At 47.7% G+C, this 22,067-nt stretch overlaps 2 protein-coding genes across 4 annotated transcripts in view; one reads left to right on the plus strand and one right to left on the minus strand.

Moving 5' to 3' along the window:
- Positions 1–1,189: 1,189 nt before the first annotated feature.
- Positions 1,190–5,704, minus strand: SBDS (SBDS ribosome maturation factor). The gene is made up of 5 exons (XM_065853289.2): positions 5,525–5,704; positions 3,843–3,972; positions 2,799–2,999; positions 2,083–2,247; positions 1,190–1,470 (listed from the first exon to the last, which is right to left on the minus strand). Exons 1-5 carry the CDS (start codon positions 5,650–5,652, stop codon positions 1,342–1,344), a joined length of 753 nt encoding a protein of 250 aa, XP_065709361.1. The 5' UTR covers positions 5,653–5,704; the 3' UTR covers positions 1,190–1,341.
- The window catches only part of LOC136110097 (S-adenosyl-L-methionine-dependent tRNA 4-demethylwyosine synthase TYW1-like), a 108,407-nt gene continuing 92,015 nt past the window's right edge, over positions 5,676–22,067 (plus strand). For 2 of the 3 annotated variants that reach the window (XM_065853287.2, XM_071816833.1), the window contains exons 1-7: positions 5,676–5,805; positions 7,600–7,748; positions 8,940–9,080; positions 9,627–9,728; positions 10,520–10,714; positions 12,142–12,423; positions 13,669–13,791. In XM_065853287.2, the coding sequence (XP_065709359.1) occupies positions 5,796–5,805; positions 7,600–7,748; positions 8,940–9,080; positions 9,627–9,728; positions 10,520–10,714; positions 12,142–12,423; positions 13,669–13,791 (1,002 nt within the window). In that variant the 5' untranslated portion in view covers positions 5,676–5,795. The remainder of the gene's footprint in view (positions 5,806–7,599; positions 7,749–8,939; positions 9,081–9,626; positions 9,729–10,519; positions 10,715–12,141; positions 12,424–13,668; positions 13,792–22,067) is intronic. The other variant, XM_071816832.1, reaches the window with a different exon arrangement.

A 22,067-nucleotide genomic window follows, 5' to 3' on the forward strand; every position in this document is an offset into this window, starting at 1 on the left:
TTCACACCGCGTTAATGGCACAAAGGCAAAGTAGCACAAACCAGAGCTCTGTTTAATCATCATGGAGCTGGCAGAGCAAACAACGACCACACCACACGCTCTACTCGCCAGCAGCTCCCGCCTCACCGCGTACTGACCACATGGGAACTGGTACGTAATTCTAAAAGCTCCTGATATTCCTGCTGCTTTAGGTTTTAGTCACCCAAGGATATATACGCTTTGCCTGGTGGTCTGTAGTTTTAGTTTCTCCTCCTCCTCCAGCTGTTTTCCTCTCTTCCCCTCTACTTTGAAATACACAAGTTACATTTATAAGCTGAAACAAGACTGAATAGAATGATCAAGAATTATACCTTGTGCCTCAGGAGCTGGCTGGAAATTTCGTGCACGTGTTAGAAAGTAGCATAAAAAGACAGAGAATAAAAGGAGAGCTGCCAGAATTCTTCGCGATCGCACTAAAAAGGGGCACAAGAAGGAGTTACCCCTGCGGAACTGCGGCCAAACAAAAGCTCGTTGGCCAGAGGCCACCGCCGCCTGCTCTAGATTCATTTTATCACGGGCATGAGAACAGCTTAGAAACACAAGCTCCTCCTTCTGCCTACAGAAAGCATCGCCACGGCCACAGCTATCTCCTATACTAATAATAAAAATAGCTGCTTTATTTCTTTCTGGATCTAGAATACATAAATAGAGAATAGTTCATTTTTCATTAATATAGCTAAATATACTTTATGAATAAGTTATCCGGAGAACACTTTTTCTAAATCTGCAAGTACTGTTACACCCAGTGAAGGAAATCTTTTAGAATGGTCCTTTTAAGTTCTCTAGTCACCAAGCAGCCAATTATGGAAGTCTAAGTCAGTCTTCATGCTGCCAAGAGATCAGTTTAGACACGATCCGCACTTTGTACCTGCTTCAAAGTGAAAACACAGCTCCTTTTTCTTCAGGTTCCTCTCCTCACATCCAAAGCTCACCCTGACAATCTTCCACTCCACACTGAGACAGAAAGCACAAACGATTGGCACCGAATCACTCAAAAACTCAACAGCAACCCTTCAAGCTCACCAAACCCAGAGTCACTTTCCCATCAGGTCTTAACTCAATCCTTGTTAGTGCAACTCTGACACAAAACGTTCCTCCAGGCAAACCCAGCTGGAAGTGTCAAATGATTAAAAAACCCACACACTGCATGGAAAAATCCCAAAGGATTAGTGTCAGAATATATTTGGCAGCAAGAGATCGGGAAAAAAAAAAAAACCCACAAAGGCCTAACAGAAGAGAGCAGCGAACGCTGGTCCTTTCGCAGGATGTTGTTAACGTAGAATCGCTCCAGGAAGGTTTTAGTTATTCGAGCTTTTCATCTCCTTCCTCCACGTCTTTCAGACTGAGCACTTCCAGTGTTCCTTTCCCTTTGCTCTCGCTCCGGATCAGCTCATCGATCTCTCTGAAGCAGCCTGGATCAATGAGGCACACCTGAAATATTTCACGTTTCATCAGTCGAGCTGCAAGATTGGATTTTCATCAGCCCCCTTGCCAGGACCACAATCATTTTCCTTTAAAAATATTATGGTTTCATCACTAATACAGACTCGGCAGGGTTGATAAGCAATTTCTATCATGGAATCTTTCCAAATAAGTACTGCAGTTCCATTTAGCCGTGCTGGACGTGGCTTTTGGCAGCTGGATTGATAGTCTGTGTTGAGAAAGATTTTTACCAAATTTTGCTTTACCACAGACTTTAAAAAAAACCCCAAACTAATTAATCCCTGTCAAAATACAGGCCTGACCCACCAAATAAGAGTAATATTCCATATGTGCAGAGCAGCTTCTCAGTGTTGTAGGAAAATCACTGCTAAAAGAAATGACACAGTGCTTCTACTCAACCCGAAGCAGCAATCTCTGTACAATAACGGCTATTTTCAAGCTTCCACCACTAGGACTCTGTGAAATTAAAAATTACAAACTACACCCCTAATTTAAAATCTCTGGTAAACTTGCAGCTTAGCTAAACAACTTAATTAATCTGATAAAACATAGAGATGTAGTCACATCAATTATGAATCCCAAGGATGCTTTATTGCTTACGATTTCTAACTGTTCGTGGAAATCTTCATTCTCAATCACTTTAATCAGCGGCTTGAGCTTCTCTTTCAGTTTCTTCCCCTCCTTTGCTGGAAGAATAAATCGCAGTCTCATGTGAGCACGTTCGATTTGCATGGTCTCCTTTAACTGTCTGATCACTTCCAGGGCCTACAAAGGTGTTAAAAACAAAGAGCATTTACACACCTGCTTGAAAACCATCACACAGATCAAAACCTCAAATCCTTCGCATCAGCTTCTGACACTTTTGTCAGCACTGCAGGGAGTTTGCTCCAACGCTGCTTTGATAGATTAACAAGGAAAGGCAGAGTTCTTGTTATTCGTGATCCCCCCAACACTCAAAAAACCCGTCTGAAATCTTAAATAGCACTTATACTGTAAACCAACATGTGGCTCAGATGCAAGACCTGATTTATTACCTCAACCAAAATAAATGACAAAACTCTTATTTCTGTTCCAGACGTATCACTGCTGCTGCTTTAATTAGTTTCTTTCTTTCTTCCTTCCCTGAATTGTTAGAAAACAAACTGCACGAGTTTCAGCAGCTGTTTGCATCCAGCATTCAACCACCGGCTGGATGAAGAATCACTCTGCAGAATTCAGCCCACAGGGCTTTGCTGATCCCTCTGTGGCTGCAAACAGAGAAATTACACTTGAAGCCACCACCTCTGGCCAGAAACCAATTTTGCAAGAAAACAGACCTGCTGCTTCGTGCTCTTGTTTGGTTTGACGGAGTAGTGAATGTCCTTCATGGCTCTTTCTATGAGGATCACTGTGTACGGCCTCTTTGTTTCGGGATTCACGCATTTGTCAGCCACGATAGTCGCGATGTCTCTAAACATCTGCTCCAGCTGCGTGTGCCGTTCTTTGTCCGATACCTGCAGCTCCCCTTTTGATAAAATCTAGACAGTAAATAATTCAAAGAAATCAGTTAATAAATGTCACGGGTGTGACCAGGGACTGAAAACCATAGTAAATGTGTTAAATTTAACAACTGCTTGAATGGTTTGGTCAGATATGAAGTTGAGAAAAAAAATAATACTATCAACAATGTATGTCATTACAACAGACAGCACAGAGAGATTTCAAAATAAAAACACATCACAGAAAAACTACAAAAAGAGAAGTGCAGATTTACTTCAATTCACAACAAGCCCACAGTTCATATCCTACCAAATAGGACTAAGAAATCAGATCTGTTCTTAACATTTAATTGGACTTCCCAAAGTGAGCAACTGTCCCTTTGCATTCCCCGCATCCTTAAAAATATACCTTAGGTGAGAAACTCTTCAGCACTGGTAATTCTTTTTTTTCTGTGTCTGTAGACATCAGTGCATGAAAGATGTATGTTCTACAGAGCATTCAGAACTGTTTTCAGCTAAATACATATAAAAAATTCAAGACTTGGAGTACAAGTGTGATGGGAGCGGCTGAGGGACCTGGGGGGGTTCAGCTGGAGAACAGGAGCTGAGGAGAGACCTTCTGATCTCTGAACTGCCTGAAAGGAGCTTGGAGCCAGGGGGGTCGGGCTCTGCTCCCCAGGAACAAGCGCCAGGAGCAGAGGAAACGGCCTCAAGTTGCGCCAGGGGAGGTTGAGGTTGGATGTGGGGAACAATTTCTTCCCCAAAGGGCTGTGGGGCATTGGAACAGGCTGCCCAGGGCAGTGCTGGAGTCACCATCCCTGGAGGGGAAAGTCTTCTCCAAGGTTTTATAACATCGGTAACTGTGAAGAGGTTGAAACCTACCATCTTACAGATTTCTGTTTGGTCATCCGTCCCAAATGCTTTAACGAGATCTTCTTTCTTTGCCACCTGGCCTTTGGAAACGTTGACAAACACCGTGTGTGTCTGCAGGACCTCGTCGAGATCTTTCTCCCTAGAGATCAGGGCACGGTTAGAAAACTCGTGAAGTCAACAATATAAAAAATAACACATGAGTTTTTAGCGAGGAGGAACAACTTGTGCTGCCAAGGAGCCTGGAAGCTTCTATTCCTGAGATGTAACTCCCCAGGGACGCACAGGGCACTGCCCTGTGCCCAAGGGCGCTCCCCGTACCTGGATTCACACAGATCCCACCGTCTTCCTGGGCTAGACAGCCAGGTACCACGAAAGCTCCCCGGCTCCACAGCCAGGACCCACATGGGCCACTCCCCTGCCACAGCTGGGTGCCCACACGGGGCTGCCCCACAAAACTGGGTCACAGAATCACAGAATGTGCTGAGTTGGAAGGGACCTACACAGATCACAGAATAGTTTGGGTTGGAGGGACCTTCCCAGCTCCCCCAGTGCCACCCCTGCCATAAGCAGGGACATCTTCACCAGCTCAGGTTGCTCAGAGCCCCGTCCAGCCTGGCCTGGGATGTCTCCAGGGATGGTTCCTCCACCACCTCTCTGGCCAACCTGGGCCAGGCTCTCACCACTCTCAGGGTAGAACATTCCTTCCTCATGTCCAGCCTGAATCTCCCTCTAGTTTAGAAGAATCACAAAATGTCCTGAGTTGGAAGGGACCCACAAGGATCATGGAGTCCAACTCCTGTCCCTGTGGAAGACACCCCACAGGTCACCCCGTGTATCTGAGGACGTTGTCCAGTCGCTTCTTGAACACTGTCAGGTTGGGGCCGTGACACCTCCCTGGGAGCCTGTTCAGTGTCCAGCACCTCTGGGTGAAGAACCTTTTCCTCATGTCCCACTGACCCTCCCTGGCACATCTTCTGCCATTCCCTGGGCTCTGTCACTGTCACAGAGAAGAGCTCAGCCCTGCCCCTCCTGCTCCTGCTGAGGAACCTGCAGCCCATGAGCTCTGCCCTCAGTCTGCTCTGCTCCAGCTGAACAAACCCAGGGACTTCAGCCGCTGCTCATCCGGCTTCCCCTCCAAACCTTCACCAGCTTCGCAGCCTCCTCTGGACACTCTGCAGTAGCTTTGCCTCCTCTTCTCCTGCACACAGTGAATGCTGCAGGTGAGGCCGCCCCAGCGCAGAGCAGAGCGGGACAACCCCCTCCCTGACCGGCTGGCCGTGCTGTGCTGGGTGCACCAGGACACGGGGCCCTCTTGGCTCCAGGGACACTGGTGGCTCACGTTCAACTTGCCGTCCACCAGAACCCCCGATCCCTCTCCGTGGAGCTGCTCTCCAGCAGCTCGTCCCCCAGTCTGTCTGTACAGCCGGGGTTAGCTCAGGTGCAGGATCCGGCACTTGCTCTTGTTGAACTTCATGTGGTTGGTGATTGCCCCATTCTGCAGTTTGTGCCGGTCCCTCTGCAGGGCCTCTCTGCTCTTCAGAGTGTCCAAGGGAGGTCCCCACACGCCTCCCGCCTCCTTCCCCCCCGCCCTCACCGCCGGGCCCCACACGGGCCTGCGCCCCACACGGGCCTGCGCCCCACACGGGCCTGCCTCCCCCCCACCCTCGGGCAGGCCGCGGGCCGGCACTCACGCTCCGCTGCGCCATCCCATGACCTTGTTGCGGTAACAGGCAATCTCGAAGCGCTTCCCGGCGCGCCGGGCCCGCACCACGGCCACATTGGTGAGGCGGATCTGGTTGGTGGGGGTGAAGATGGACATGGCGACGGCCGCCACTGCGCCACGGCCGAGGGGCCGCCTCACGCTGCCTTCCCATTGGTGGCCGCCGCCCCCGCCCCGCCCCCAGGAGCGCCAGCAAGAACCGTCCGGAGGGAAACAGCGGCCGGAAGGGTAGGGGGCGGCACATGGCGGCGGGTAAGGGGAGCCCGGGGGAGCTTGATGTGGGGGGTGATAACTGGGGGAGGAGTAACCGTGAGGGGGGTGAGATTGTGAGGAGCGTGGGGGTGACCGTAGGGTTTGGGGTAAATAACTGTGAGGGTAGTGGTAATAACGAGGTGGGGGGAACGGGGCGTGTGTGAGGGGAGGAGTAATGACCGTGAGAGAGGGTGGATGTGGGGGGTTAATGGCGGTGGGGTGGGGGATGATGACTGGGGGGGTGTGAGGGGTGGCTGAGTACCGTAGGGCATGCGTGGGGGTAGTAATTGGGGAGTTGTGAGGGGTAGGAGCTGTGAGAGGGGCAATAACGGTGTTACTGATAACTGTGGGTGTGGGATGATAACTGGAGGGCTGTGAGGGATGGGTGTGGGTAATAACTATGGAGGGGGCAATAACTGTGTGTGTGAGAGTAATAACCATGGGGTGGTGATAACTGGGAGTATGTGTGTGTGAGGAGGGAAGAGTAATAACCCTGAGCGGGGGGAAATGTGTATGGGTGATATCTGGGGGTATGTGAAGGGGTAATAAATGTGAAGGGGAGTGGGAGGGTGGTGGTTTCTGAGGTGGTTACTGAGGGGTTGGATGTGGGGGTCAGTGTGAGAGGTTTGTACGGTGGGTTAGGGGGGTGGGTGAACACAGGAGGGATGGGCTGGGGGGCACAGGGTGTGGGGTACTTGGGCTGCTGCAGGTTTCTGGAGCCCCTTCGAGGGGTAAAACCCCCCCCTGTAGGCTGCCCACATAAACCAGTCGTGCTGGAGGCACAGGATGAGCTGCTGAATGGGGCTGGGAGCCCCTTGGCTCTTTTCTTTTTGAGGGTTCAGCATTAATTGTGGAGGGGTGAGGGGGAGAGAAGTTTTTGTACCGTTAGTAACAACCCAGGGGAAAAATAAGTTAACAAAGCTTCCAGCCTCTTGGAAGTGCTCGGTTTCTGAGCTCTTGTCTCATGTCTGCAAAAACAAGATCCAAGAGGACTGTGGATACCAGCAGGAGGGTGTCATCTGCATTTCTTAGTCCATCAGTGTTACAAACAAGCCTTATTTAAACTCTTAAATGTGTTGTGGTTTTTTTGTTTTTTTTTTTTTTTTTTTGAGATAGGTAATGTGAGGGACTGCACAGGTGCACTCCTGGCTACAGTGTTATGTACCCTGAATCTTTAAGTTGGTTCAGAACAATCTTGGTTGTGCTGAATCAACTGTCACTCACATGATGGAATCCTGAAAAAGTACTTTGAAGGTTTCCAGGTTTCAGTCTGGCCTTGAAACTCTGGCTCGAAGCTGTTGTTGTAACCAGTGTGGTGTCTCATGTACACAAGCAAGGGTTGTGTTCAGCAGCAGCCTCTTTGGAGGTGATTTCTCCCCTGACATGGAGCTTTTTAGCTCCAGAGATCTGCCTGTGTCAGGTCCGTGCAAAACTAAGGCCAGTATGATACAGCAAACGTTTTAGAAGGAGTTTTTACTTTCAGGCACTTGCACAGCACTAAAGTATTTTCTGCCTTTCCTTAGGACAGAACCTAAGAAACCCAGAGTTTCCATGTGACAGTGTAAAACATTAGCTTGTATACAGAGATGAAACTCAGCTTATGCGCCTCTGAGGAGGTGAAGGCTCCTTGATTCAATTGTATTTTTTTTGTCTTTAGCCAAAAGCTGTTTTCTGCAAAGCCTCAGAAGAGCTAATGGCGTGAGCCTGTGGGTCCTGTGTGGTTATTTTCTTGTGTGCTTACACTGAATTCATACTGTAGGAATCTGCTTTCACTAAATCTGTTATTTATTCCAGATTTAGATGTCTCAATGGATACGTGGAACTTCTTTTATACTTCCCTGGTGTCTTTATGGCTGCACAGATTTTACATCTATTCTGTTGTTGCTGTTGGGATCAGCATTTGGATCATTGTTCAGTTTCTCACCACCAAAACCAGAAAGAAGGCAAGTGAAGATGGAAGTGCTTTTGTCCAAGAAGGCCCCAAAATCTGCGTGTGGAAGCAAGTGGTTGCTGGGTGACGGTCCCCACTAGTGCAGTGATATGTGCTGCCCCGCTGTGGGCCCCCCTGTGGGTCACTGCGGAGCCCAGGTGTGGTGATGTAGAAACTATCACCTTGCCGATAGAATAGGCCCAGGCAGGATCTCTCAGCAAAGCACATTTTATTAATGATTTTGTGAGACCGAGTGTTCTCCCTAAAGGCAGGCACGCATAATACGGCAAAAAGCCCCTGTTTATATTCCTCCAAATCTTGGGTGCAATTTCCCTCCCCTGTTGCCCACTGGTCAGTTCTTCAGGGTTTACAGACCACCTGACACCTGCCTCAGTTTACGTATTTCATTCACCTAATCTGAACAATACCATTTCCCTTATTGATCTATTTAAAAATGGGTTCCTGAATCTTTGACCGTCCTTCCCTCTAGATTAACTTGTAAATACAGGTATCAGTTTGCATTCTGGGACTAGTTTGAGGAGACTTTGTTTTACATTAAGGATCCACAGTCTGATGTGTCTCGGTCATTTCCCTCGCTGGGGCCGGGTGCCCAGTTTGTGAAAACAACATTTCTTCATTAAACATTCCTTACAGTTCAGTCCACCTGAGGGTTATAATCCTCAGCCTGGATGGTCTCATGTTTGCGGGTGTCTTGGTGCCCTTGTTGCTCTGATGTTGGAGCAGATCTCTGCTGAACGCTTCTCCCGTCATTACTGAGAGATCATGTCAGCCTGGGTTGCTCTGTCACTGCAAATCAATCACGCTGCTTGTGCTGAAGTTCTCAGGTTCATCTTTCCATTGATGTTACTGATGAGGTTGGGCTGGTTTTAGGATGGGAGTGGGATTAGGCTGTCCAGGATGCTAAAACCTCCTTGTGTAAGTGAGCAAAGTTCTGCTGTGTGAGTTGGGAGGTTCCTGCGTTCAGCTGGATCCGGCTGTGTGTGACCTGAGTTTATTGGAGCGTGACCTAGTTCAGAGACATGGTTGTGTCTTTCTCTAGGTGTGAGAAGCTAAAATGATTTGACAACCTTATTTAATTAGTGCTGAGTCTGGTCACAGGATTTGTGTTTTAAGTGGTTTTGGGAGAAAGGGGTTAATATCACTTTGAAAAGGGATTGAATGAGATGTGGTGCTTGTTTCTTAGGGTGAAAAATCCAATGGGAATCCAGCTTCTTCTGAAGGAACAGAAGACAAACTCGTAAATGGATCAGCCACCCTGGAGGCAAAGGAGCTCTATGTTGCCGGGGTAAAGATTTTCTATGGGTCTCAGACTGGCACAGCAAAGGTATCAGTTACTTTTTTTTTTCCTCACCTACATGAAGTAATTTGAAATATCATTGAGATTCAAGTATGTTGCTTGCCTTAGAAATATTGCACAGTGTAAACATCAGAAAGTCCGTTAGCTCATGAAAAGTCATTGCCCAACATGAAAGATAATTTAAAATTATATAAAAATAGCATTTTTTCTACTTGCTTTAAATAGCGCATGTGGTAGAGACATTGATTATGAAGTTAAGAGTGCGGCAAGAGTAAACTTTAAATTGTGAGAAGGTCTTCTTAGAGACAAATACTGTTTTAGGTGCTTTCAGAAAAAACGGTGTGTGTAAATGTGAAATCATTAGTCATTAAAATTCATGTCACTCTCTTCTTGCAGCCAATGTACTTAATTTTATTTTAACATGAGGAATTCTAGGTCCAGTGTCCAGTTCTCATATGTCTTTGTTCTTTCTGTTGTGGGAGAAGTCTTGTGACTGGCCGTATTGGGGCTTGTTTGATCCCTACCATAGTTGGGTTGAAGTCATTGATAAATTCCTATATTTTTCTTTTTCAGAGGTTTGCCAAAGGTCTGGCTGAAGCTGTTGTTTCACTTTTTTTGCCTGTGGAAGTCATTAGCATGGGAGATTATGATCCAGATGATTGTTTAGCAGAGGAGGTAAGTACCTTATAAATATGACTAATAAATAAAAGCTTTTCCTTGTGTTGCAAAGGCTCTTTTCCCCTTGTATTTCTTTCCTATGATTCTGCAAATTCCCAAAGCTGTGTGATAAAAATTACTTCCCTTCTGTATAAACGTAGCCCATCAACCCTCAGGAGAAAATACCTAAATGTTGATTATTCCTAGGAGAGGATCACATAGAAGATTTTGATGCTGACAGTGCCTTTGTACGAGCTGGCTCTGTAACTCAGGTGTGAGTTTTGTGAGAGCGGTTGCCCCAGATCCCTCTCTTCTGTCTCTGTATCCCCGGAGAAGGGTTCAAAACCAGAACAAGCAGATGGTGACAATTCTGCAGACTTCACAGGCTTATGAACTAAAAACTCCTTGCGAGACATATTCAGATGGAGTAATCCTTGAGGGATTTTTCTTCTGTGAATATTGATAGTTGCTTTTTGAATCTGTGGGAGACTTGATTGCTGCAAGAGTCTGCTCAAGAAGCTGTTGGTTGGGGTGGGGAAGGGAGATGTTCTGTTCTTTTGTACCACCTCTGTTAGGTAGCGGACAGACAGCTTGATCTCTCCTGGCTAATTTAAGGCATCTCTGCAGGGGGGATCACCGTTCACCACCGTTGGGTCGTCACCTGCAGCATCCCAGACTAAAAACCCACTTAGAAAAAACCTCATCTTTTAACATCTTCCAACTCCCCATGTGTTCCAGCTCTCTTAGTGATGGCAAGTGTTCTGACAAATGCACTGATCTCTTCTATTCTGTTCTCTTTATATTATTAGACAACCAGCAGGAATGTTTGTGTGTTCCTGGTAGCTACGTACACAGATGGGCAGCCAACTGAGAGCGCAGCGTGGTTCTGCAAGTGGTTACAAGAGGCAGCACATGACTTTCGCTTTGGGAAAACGCATCTGAAAGGCCTGAGATACGCTGTGTTTGGCTTGGGAAACTCAGTTTATGTCGATCATTACAACACTGTAAGTATCTGCTCTGCACCTTTCTTAAGTTTTTGCTACTCTGAAAGGCTGAGCTTCCCAAAATACTCCAAAACTGAACAATAACTGGTAGCTTGGGTGAGATTTGCAGCCTTTGTGTGGACTGGGTTTAGGACACAGGCTGTGCAGTTTTGAAGCAATTGTGCTGCCCTTTGAAATTGAAAAGGAGTCCCATGAGCACCACATTAATCTGCAAGGTGTGGTTAATACATTTGGTAAATCCTTGCTGAGTTAATTTTCCAGCTTTGAAAGTGTTTTATCAGTGCATGAGGGAACAGTGCTGTAAATCTTCTCACTTGCTGCCTTTTAGTTTAGAGTGCTTTTCTTGACATATTTTGTCCTTTGCTATGTTCTATTGACATTAGCTTTATTTCCTGATGTAAAATAAGGCAGGACCTCGGGGTCTTGATGACAGCAGGGTGACCATGAGCGAGCACTGGGCCCTTGTGGCCAGGAAGGCCAGTGGTACCTGATGTGGATTAGAAGGGGGTGGTCAGTAGGTCAGAGAGGTTCTCCTGCCCCTCTACTCTGCCCTGGGGAGACCACACCTGGAATATTGTGTCCAGTTGTGGCCCCTCAGCTCCAGAAGGACAGGGAACTGCTGGAGAGAGTCCAGCGCAGCCACCAAGATGCTGAAGGGAGTGGAGCATCTCCCGTGTGAGGAAAGGCTGAGGGAGCTGGGGCTCTGGAGCTGGAGAAGAGGAGACTGAGGGGGGACTCATTCATGGGGATCAATATGGAAAGGGTGAGTGTCAGGAGGATGGAGCCAGGCTCTTCTCGGTGACAACCAATGATAGGACAAGGGGCAATGGGTGCAAACTGGAACACAAGAGGTTCCACTTAAAGATGAGAAGAAACTTCTTTGTGGTGAGGGTGGCAGAGCCTGGCCCAGGCTGCCCAGGGAGGTTGTGGAGTCTCCTTCTCTGCAGACATTCAAACCCGCCTGGACACCTTCCTGTGGAACCTCAGCTGGGTGTTCCTGCTCTGGGGGGGATTGCACTGGATGAGCTTTCCAGGTCCCTTCCAAGCCCTGATATTCTGAGATTCTGTGATCTTGACCTAATTAGTTTCACCTCTCTCAGAGAAATGGTATGTGTCTTGTCACCAGCTTATGTTTGTATAGCTGGGGTCACGTGAAATATTGTGTGATACTTGTTGGTCAGAACGTCCACATGCACAAAGCAGCTTCTTCCCAGAGCTCATCTCTCACCACGTCAGTGTGATGGTAGAAATGTGTGTGGTGCTCAGACCGTTTTGTGGCTGTGCTCTCAATTGGCAGCTGGGGAGTCCAGAAATCCCTGCCTTGCAGCCCTGTGCAGCTCACTGGGCTCGCTCCTCACTGGTTTAGTTGCCTGCTTCACTTAACTTGGGCTTCATTAAATTTCCCTTTAACTTTTATTGTATCCCAGGTTGGAAGAAACGTTGACAGGTGGCTGTGGATGCTCGGTGCCAGCCGCATCATGACTCGTGTTGAGGGCGACTGCAATGTGGCCCAGAGCAAGCATGGCAGCATTGAGGCCGACTTTGAAGCCTGGAAAACCAAGTTCCTCAGCCAGCTCCAAGCGCTCTGCAGAGGGGAAAAGAAACCCTGCAACGGGAAATGCAAGAAAGGGAAGTGCAAATCTCCGGGGAAGCAGAGCAAAGAGAGCTCAGATCCTGAACACGGAGCATCAGAATATGAGAATACTGAGGTAGAGCCAAAAACTGTGGGGCCGTATTTCTGGTTTAGCGCTCCTTGGGGTGCTATTTGACTGTTTTCCTTCCTCCTGCAGTTCAGAGGGGTGACATGTGAGTTTGATGCTACTTTGTGGAGTGGAGGAGGAAGAGGGATGAGCAGATAACAAATAGAATATACCATCCAAAAAGGAGTGAAGAATTAGTGCTGGACTGTGGCTGTATGATGAGGGAGTCTTCCCCTTGAATAGAGGCAGGTGCATCTTGTGGCAGAGGCTCCAGGTAGCCTGTTTGGATTCTCATCAGTCTTTGCTTTCTCATGGCCAAGTGAAGCATTTAGTTCCCTGTTAATCTGCTTTGACTTCAACTTGTGGAAGCTGAGGTGCTTTGCCTGCATCCCAGACTTTTCCAAAGGTGGCTGGGGAGTGTTACCTGAGTGAGTCCTGGATCTCCTCTGGACGTATCTGCCTGTAATCATTTGTCTCTTTTGGAGTGTTTGCTGACAGGTCTTAAATAAGAAACCCTCTCTTGCTCTACGGTGCAAGACCCGGAGCTGCTATGGCACTTTAAGCCTCCTTGCAAGCCATTTATTGTGGATTTGAAATGATTGCTGTGGCCACATTGAGTTTTGTAGGGAAGAGGGCTCTTCTGGCTGAGTGGGTTTGAGAGTGCTGGCTGCTGCAGGAACAAGAAGAATAAGTCTTGCTGTTACCCCAATGCTGTTGTGCTGTACCTTGGCTGTGTACAGAAAGGAGATAACTTTTCTGCCTTGTGAAGGGTTTGACTTGGGAAGCAGCTCCCTCATTCCCTGTTCCTTCAGGCAGGGGCTTTAGGCTTCCAGATCCTCATAGTGTGCAATGGAGTTGGACTCCTGTGTATCAGTTCTCACATGGAAAATGGAGCAATCTGGAAGCAGAGTGTCTGGGCTGAGTTTCAGGTGGTCTGTGGGCTACTGAACTCTTAAAAACACATGCTGATAAAAGCCCCAAGTTTAAATGCATCCCATATATATTTTACAGGTTATTGGTCAAATATCTGTAGGGTCTAGTTAGAGGGGAGAGTAAAATATGAGCTATTAGAGAACCTGTTCCAAACAATGCATCTTGTATACTTGATACGGATTAGTGGCAGATGCTATTCCTTGTTTTTCAGTAGTCTTGGCTGATTGTGAGAGCTGATTTCACTGGTTAGGATAGATGCAGGTCTTATGTTTAACATTCAGCTACATTCCTTATTTATTTTTTCTCTGGTCTCTTACACAGGCAGAGGAGTTGTTTGAAACCAGTAGTGAGGAGGAAGCTGATGCTGAGGAAGCTGGAGGCACAAATTCTGTCATCGATGTTGAAGATCTCGGCAATATCATGAGCCACATGAAGAAAGCAAAGGTACCGCTGCTACGATGAGTGTAGAACTGTCAGGTCTTTGTCGCTGATCAGTTGAATTGATGAAAATATTACCTGCTGGATTTGAGTCTGTAGGGCCTAGTTAGAGAATGAAATATGAGCTGTTGGAGAACTTGTCCCAGAAAAAACATGCATGGAGATATATTGGATATAGTTACCTGCTGACTGTGACTTGTGCACTGAGCGAATGCTGCAATGGTAACTTGTTATTTCGAGTTTAAGGAGAAATTACTTCCCCTGCTAACATTCTGATCTGAATGTCCATCTCTGCTGCTGTGATTCACAGTCCAGTGTCTGAACACAAACCCTGTGGCTGTATCTGCCTGTGGATGCCTCATTTGAAACGCAGAGCTGTGCTGTGCTGGGGAGCAGAGCTGCAGCTGGAGCTTTAATGCAGCTGCAAGAGCTTCTGTGTTCTCGCTGCCACCCTAAGGTGAGGGGCTCTGCTTGTGGAGCTGGGTCTGACCCATGCTGAGCCCATCAAAGCTGAGCCTAATTCCCTGATCCATTTCAGATTGTTACTGTCTCTGTTCCGGTGCAGTTCTGTTTGTATTTCTGTGTTCAGTCTGCAAACAGGATATACCCAGCTTGTTTATTTGGTTACAGAATCCCAGAACCCCAGGCTGGTTGGGCTGCAGGACTTCTGTAGATCCCCAGCCCAGCCCTGCTCACGCAGGGTCACAGAGCAGATCACACAGGTGGGTCCAGGCGGATTTGAATGTCTCAGAGAAGGAGACTCCACACCTGCTCTGGGCAGCCTGGGCCAGGCTCTGGCACCTCCCAGCAAACAACTTTCTGCTCATGTTCACATGGAGCCTCCTGTGTTTCAGTCTGTGCCCGTTGCCCCTCACCCTGGCGTTGGGCACCACTGAACAGAGTCTGGTCCATCCTCTGACACCCACCCTGAGCTATTGATCCCATTGATCAGATCCCTCTCAGCTTCTCTTCTCCAGCTCAACAGCCCCAGCTCTCTCAGTGTCTCCTCATCACAAAGATGCTCCAGACCCCTCAGCATCTCTGTGTCCCTCTGCTGGACTCTCCAGTAATTCCTTGTCCTTCTTGAACTGGGGAGCCCAGAACTGGACCTAGAACTCCAGATGCAGCCTCACCAGGGCAGAGCAGAGGGAGAGGAACAACCTCTCTGACCTGCTGCTCACACTTCTCTTAGTGCACAAAAAGGAGTGAGGATATGAACAGCTCTGAGGCTCAGCCTTAGTGTGCTCCCCACACTCTTTGCTGGAGCAGCTGGCAGTGGGGAGGGAGAAGGGTTGTCCCCAGGATGGACCTGTGATCTGTGTTGCCATCTGGTGACTCCAGTTTTCCTCCTTAGCGATCTTTCCATGATGGTGTCTTTCCTTGTGAAACCTTGAGCAGTCCATCCCCTCTCACCAAACCTAGGTGTCTGTAATTACACCCTTCTTATCTCTGTGGTGAGAACTCCTCACAGATCTTTTCTGAATCCAAACAGTCTCCTCAGCAGCCAGAGCCAAGGTGACACCACGGGGCCACAGCAAGCCAGGCTGTGGGTCACAGGATGCTGCATGCTGAGGACGTGACAAGGGGAGCATGGGCATCTCTTCTTCACATTAGGTTAAGGAAGGAGGTAAAACACTTCCTGCTGCTTGTAACAAACTGTGTTAGAGCGGTCCTGCTCTCCTATGGGGGACACAGAGCACGTGAGAGCTCTTGTCCCCGAGCTTACATGGACTTGTGTGCTGCAGCTTGCAATGGAAGGATGGATGAGCAGTTTGGTTTCCCTTGGGAGAGAGAAAGGATCGGTTTGGTTCCCTGTGTACAGGTGCTGTCAGGTTCTCCTCCTCTCCGTGTGCTCACCACTAGAGGTCACTGACAAAACGGGAACCACATTTTCTGCAGCAGCGGCTCTGGGAGATGCTCTGAGACCGGGGAGGGGGGTGGTGTCGGTTTTTATGAAAAAAATTAGGCATTGAGTTTTACTGACTTGACAATATGGCAACACCATGATTGGAGTGTAGTGTAAACAAGGAAAACCAAGTATCATAGTCCAGTTTATGAATAAAAAGTTAGCACAGCAGTAAAATACTTTCTGCTGAAGTTGGTGTGGGATGATTTTTTTACATAGGCAGTGAAAAGTTATTGCTGTCTATCCTTTTTGCTGATGCATGATTCAGACAATTTTCTTGTTGCTCTACTGGAGCGATGAGAGGCCTGTATGTTGTACGTACAAATTACTCGCTGCAAAAGCGCAAATATCTCTCTAGATCAGGTTCTTGTGGCTCTGGCTGCAGTAGCATGTCAGATGTGGGGGACAGGGTCCTGCACTTGGGTCACAACATGAATGCTGCAGGCTCAGGGAATAGTGGCTGGAAAGAGAGGGATCTGGGGGTGTTGATTGACAGTGGCTGAATATGAGCCAATGTGTGCCCAGGTGGCCAAAAAAGCCACCAGCAGCCTGGCTTGTGTCAGGAATAGTGTGGCCAGCAGGACTAGAGAAGTGATTGTGCCACTGTACTCAGTGCTGGTGAGGCCAAACCTTGAATCCTGTGTTCAGATTTCGGCCCCTTGTCATAAGAAGGACATTGAGGCACCAGAGAGTGCGGAGGAGGAACAGAGCTGGTGAGGGGCTGGAGCACAAGTGTGATGGGAGCGGCTGAGGGACCTGGGGGGTTCAGCTGGAGAACAGGAGCTGAGGGGAGACCTTCTGATCTCTGAACTGCCTGAAAGGAGCTTGGAGCCAGGGGGGTCGGGCTCTGCTCCCCAGGAACAAGCGCCAGGAGCAGAGGAAATGGCCTCAAGTTGCACCAGGGGAGGGTGAGGTTGGATGTGGGGAACAATTTCTTCCCCAAAGGGCTGTGGGGCATTGGAACAGGCTGCCCAGGGCAGTGCTGGAGTCACCATCCCTGGAGGGGTTTAAAAGGTGTATAGATGAGGTTCTTAGGGACATGGGTTAGTGCTAGAGTTAGGTTATGGTTGGACTCAATGATCCTGATGGTCAATTCCAACTGAAATGATTCTATTCTATGATTGTCTGAGCACAAATGCTCATCTCCAAGCTGTGGCTTCTGCTCTCCTGCCTTTTCCCTGGAGGAGATGGCAAACCCTTGTTCTGCCCTGGCAGGTGATCGCTGCCCTCTGGCCTCTGCAGATGGTGAAATCCTGGGAGTGCAGGGCCTGGGATGCTGGGGAGGACTGGAAGTACATTCTGTGCACGGCATGTCCTGCCCCTTTTGGGTAGGAGCTGCTGTCAGCTGGCGAGACAGGAGGCCCAAAAACTATGGATCAGCCTTTTTGTGCCTAATGCCACTGAACTGTGCATATGTGTCATGTCATGGGTGTTTGGGTTAATATTGAAACCTTATAGTTTTTATTCCTGTTTTGTGTGGTTGATCCGACCAGCTACAATTTTCATTTCTGGTTTCATGTGTCTGTAACTGGAGCAGGAGACGCAGAAGGGGCCCTCAGCGGTGACATCCATGTCCATCCTCAGCAATCCTGACCGGGCTGTTGCTTCCAGAGTGACAGCTGGATGTGACTGTGTCAGTATTGCCCAAGCCTGAGCTGCTGGCGATCGGCATCCTCAGCTGGGACAAAGAACGACTTGGTCTTGGTGGTAAATCTCCAGGTGATGTGCGCATTGACTTGCAACAGGTTTATGCAACCACTTGAATGGTAAAATGATCCTGTAGGTGCAGTTATTTACTGGAATGAAAATAAATGCTGAAGACTTGCTATGAAACAGCAGGATGATCTGCATTTATGAAAGTAATTTATCATGATCAGGCTCTTTTGCTCCCAGGCGGGAAGATAAAGTTGTTTAAATGCAGCACAGCTGGTTCTGAAGTTGCATCCTCACTCTGGTGGCTGTGAGAAATTTGCTGTTTTCAGATGAGTTGTGCTGTCTCTTTAGCCTTTTTTTCTTGCTAAATGCTGAACTGCGTAAAATTAATCTGACACTTTTGTGTTCTGCTGGTGTAATCTGTTGTCTTGCAGTAATCCCCACCAACACAGAAAAGTGCTTTGGGTTTTGTTTTGGGGTGTTTTTTTGTAGCTAGCAGGTTTAAGGAAAACTCCTGTATTTCAGGGTTATATCTGAGACACTTCAAACCCAGGGTTACTTGGATTTGGAGTTGGCCTCACTGATTTCAGCAATGGGTTTTATGGATGTCATTGTTGGATATTAAATCCTCTGCCTATGGGAGGTAGAACAGCAGGTGCTGCCTTGTGCAGTACAGGTAATTTGAAGTGTTTAAGGGTCCAGCCCTTGCTGCTGTTGACTTTTGTGAGAATTGCTGGCCTGTAATAATGTGTGGTCACAGGTGGTCAGAATTCCCTGTTGTTCTGCCTTTTATGGGATGGCAGTGTGATGCTGTGGAGGCAAATGTATCTCATGCTTGCTCAAATCTCTGCAGGTGATCTGAATTTTGCATTTATCTGTTATTTGACTGAATGGAAATCAAGGCTGAGTTTTCTTCTGTGGCTTTTTCTTCCATATCATGCAGTTTCACTGCATTTAGCGAAGTGTTGTCAAGGAGTTGGAGGCAGGTAGTGGATTCCTGCGATCATCTGGGTCAGGCAGATGGATCCAAATTCAAGGTGAAGGTCAGAACTTCTCTTCCTAGTCCAGCTGTAGCTGTTACGTGCTCTCCCTTGGGAAAAGGGTGGATTTTTAAAGAGCTTCTGAGGATCAATGTCCACAGTTCAAGCTGATGGTGCCTTCTGCACACTGAGCCCGAAGACGGACGCAAGGTTGGGTGGTGAAAGGAAATCATTCAAATCTACAAACTGGTGACCAAACAAAGGTCAATTCCACACTCTGTTTACCAAATCTCAGGCTATGTGGTGGTGACTACTTCATAGCTGCTGAAATCCAGCCTTTTTTTTCCTGAGAAATTCAATTTTGGGGACTTGCTGCAGGTGATACAGTTGCAGATTATGCTGAACTGGACTCAAACCTCCCACAGCACAGATGGCACCTTTACTTTCACAAAGGGAATTACTATATTAAGTCTGGAAGCCCAGCGGTGTGAAATGTCCATGGCACTAAGGAGGCCTGGGGGGCTCATTCCATGGCTGTTGGCCTTGAGGCTGCTCCTCGATGATCCCAGGCTGTGATTTCAGGCTGGCCTGGGTGCTGCACAGTGAGATGGGTTCACATCTGGCTTTTCTCTGCTTTTTCTGCCCTTTCAGCTTGTTTTTGGGCTGAGAGCCTGGGCATGTTCTCCAAATTGCTTTTACGCTGCAGCAGAAGTGGTTTTAGTGGATTTAATAACCAAGTGGACTTTAAGCTGTCCAATTGTGGCATGCTTTCCCTGCCCTCCAGAGTTACTCCCCTGAAATGCACTTATCAGCTAAAATGTGAAATGGAATGGAGATGTTTGTGGCTGGCAAGACTGCTATTAATCATAGGGACACCATTTCCTAATGTAGATTATCTCCCACAGCTGCGAGATTGTGATAAACTGGAACAACAGATCAATCTAAACTGGTTCCCAGGGACTGAAATGGCTTTATTAGCCTTCATATTTATAAACCACAGGCATGAGTAATAATAATAATAATAATATTCTAATTTTTTTGATGGATTGGGAAGTAATCAAATGGGCAGATTTTTGTTGACACAATTTTGAGATTAATGCTCTTGTTTTCTCAAACAAAAAGTTTAATGATGCTGATAGTCACATTTGCTATGTGAATAGGGGGGAAGGGTGTGTGTGAGGGAGCGAGACTGAGTTTGCAGGAAACAAAGTGTGTCCCAGAGACCATGTTCAAGGAATTTCTGTTTATTTCTGTGTCTGTTTGGCAGAGGGAGGGTTTCCTGATCCCCTCTGGTTCTCTGCCCTAAAAATTAGGCATTTACCATGCTGAGTGTACTTATCAGCCATTTTGCTGGTGACACCAAGCTGGGAGGAGTGGCTGACACTGGAAGCTGTGCTGCCATCCAGAGACCTGGACAGGCTGGAGAGTTGGGCGGGGAAAAATTTAATGAAATAGAACAAGGGCAAGTGCAGAGTCTTGAATCTGGGCAGGAACAGCCCCAGGTTCCAGTGTAAGTTGGGGAATGAGCTATTAGAGAGCAGTGTGGGGGAAAGGGACCTGGGGGTCCTGGGGACAGCAGGGTGACCATGAGCCAGCACTGGGCCCTTGTGGCCAGGAAGGCCAATGGTACCTGGGGTGGGTTAGAAGGGGGTGGTCAGTAGGTCAGAGAGGTTCTCCTGCCCCTCTGCTCTGCCCTGGGGAGACCACACCTGGAATATTGTGTGCAGTTGTGGCCCCTCAGCTCCAGAAGGACAGGGAACTGCTGGAGAGAGTCCAGCGCAGCCACCAAGATGCTGAAGGGAGTGGAGCATCTCCCGTGTGAGGAAAGGCTGAGGGAGCTGGGGCTCTGGAGCTGGAGAAGAGGAGACTGAGGATCAGTCTCATTCATGGGGATCAATATGGAAAGGGTGAGTGTCAGGAGGATGGAGCCAGGCTCTTCTCGGTGACAACCAATGATAGGACAAGGGGCAATGGGTGCAAACTGGAACACAGGAGGTTCCACTTAAATATGAGAAGAAACTTGTTCCTGGTGAGGGTGGCAGAGCCTGGCCCAGGCTGCCCAGGGAGGTTGTGGAGTCTCCTTCTGTGCAGCCATTCAAACCCGCCTGGACACCTTCCTGTGGAACCTCAGCTGGGTGTTCCTGCTCCATGGGGGGATTGCACTGGGTGAGCTTTCCAGGTCCCTTCCAACCCCTCACATTCTGGGATTCTGTGGGACTGTAAATCACACCACTCATGATGTTTCCAAAGAACCTTTTGTGCCTGTTATGGAAGATCAAAGTTGCTGACACTGGGTGAAGAAACTTTCAGTCAAGTTGCCTGGAGTTTTATTTGGTGTGGGACAGTGAGTGTTAAGATTTACAAATTTAAGGCATAAGGTTTACAGACCAAGTGTTACTGCAGAAACTCTGAGAGTATGCAAGAATTTTAGCCATATTTTAACTAAATTGAATACGGCACAGGTACATAACTGTCAGATTTAGAACCAGCTGAAAAGGATGCGCATGTTTGGAGCTCTTCAAAAACTTTCTCTACTTTTTAATGGGTAGAAGTTTCCTATAGGAAAGATGTGCTCTTATCTGTACCTGCTCAGCCTCTGGGGTAGATTCTGACCTCTGCTAATCTGGCTCAGAATTTGGTGTGATCCTACATTTTAAAATGAGCTTGAAGAAATAGAATTTAGCTGCCTGGATTCTGCTTCTAGCATCAAAATTTGGATTTGTCACAGAGACGCTTCCCTCTTCCTGTGTTCAAATCTTCTCTAAGCCTTGGCTGTGGAGAAGAATTAGAATTCATAGAGAATATTACAAGATATCTTGCCTTTTACAGGTAAGATGTGGGAGCGCACAGTGAAAAAGAGGAATAAAAGAAAAAATCCAAGGTTCCCTCTGGTTGGGCGCTGTCTTTACCATGTGGTTCAATCCTGATTCCTTGATGAGCCTTTGTAAAGGGATTTGAGAGATAAGAATCAAGACTTTTACTCTGGGTTGTAGATCCTGTATCCTTTGCTGTTCTTTAGTCTGTTGTAAATTAGCCAATAAATAGGTAGTGAAGCAGAGTTGATAATTATTAAAGAAAATCCTCGAAGTCTGAAGTCCCCATGACTTTTGAGCTTCCTATTTACGGCCTTTTCCTGAGCACATCTGCCGGAGCTGAGCGGGGTTTACTCTGCAGCAGGCCAGCCCATCTGCTCCCTGTTTGTCACAAACTTTCTGCTGCGTTGCTCAGGTGTTTCTTTTTCTGTGCATTTTTTAATTAAGCTTCTTGCCAGCCAATGATTCAGTTGAGCAGCACTCTGTGGATCAAGGCATGGAGTAATTGTCTGCTGATGGTGATTAGTGGGAGAAGCATGAAGGAAATTGGTGGTGTTCTGTCAAAGGGCAGAGCAGGGCAAGGACGTCCTGTGTGAGCGCAGCATCTGGTGCCGAATAAATGTTGTTTGGTTAAGGTGTTTTGAGGTGCAGTAAGTGCATCCATGTTATGCTAGACAAAAAAGCAACATCTTTATCTTGCCCATGTTCTTCTCTTCTGTGTGAGGGGCAGCACCAGTTATGCACAGCAGGAGCTGCTCTTATCTTGCCTGTTATAAGGTGAGACACAGTTTTGTTTCCTTGGCTGATAGCGGGGCTGTCAAAGCAGGCAAAATAGCTACCTTGTGTTGTTGATGTCAGAGCTGATATTTTGACGTGCCTGTTTCACAGTTGGTTGCGGAGGCTTGGCCTGAGATGGGGATTGCAGTTGCT

This window comes from Patagioenas fasciata, chromosome 19, assembly GCF_037038585.1.
Source record: "Patagioenas fasciata isolate bPatFas1 chromosome 19, bPatFas1.hap1, whole genome shotgun sequence".
Classification (NCBI taxonomy): Eukaryota; Metazoa; Chordata; class Aves; order Columbiformes; family Columbidae; genus Patagioenas; species Patagioenas fasciata.

Excerpts from the sequence above, each read along its gene's own strand:
- SBDS (XM_065853289.2), bottom strand. The coding sequence starts at position 5,652 with ATGTCCATCTTCACCCCCACCAACCAGATCCGCCTCACCAATGTGGCC. Across the intron at positions 3,000-3,842 it reads AAACAGAAATCTGTAAGATG|ATTTTATCAAAAGGGGAGCT; the intron begins GTAGGTTTCAAC and ends TTTACTGTCTAG. Across the intron at positions 1,471-2,082 it reads TCCACGAACAGTTAGAAATC|GTGTGCCTCATTGATCCAGG; the intron begins GTAAGCAATAAA and ends GAAATATTTCAG.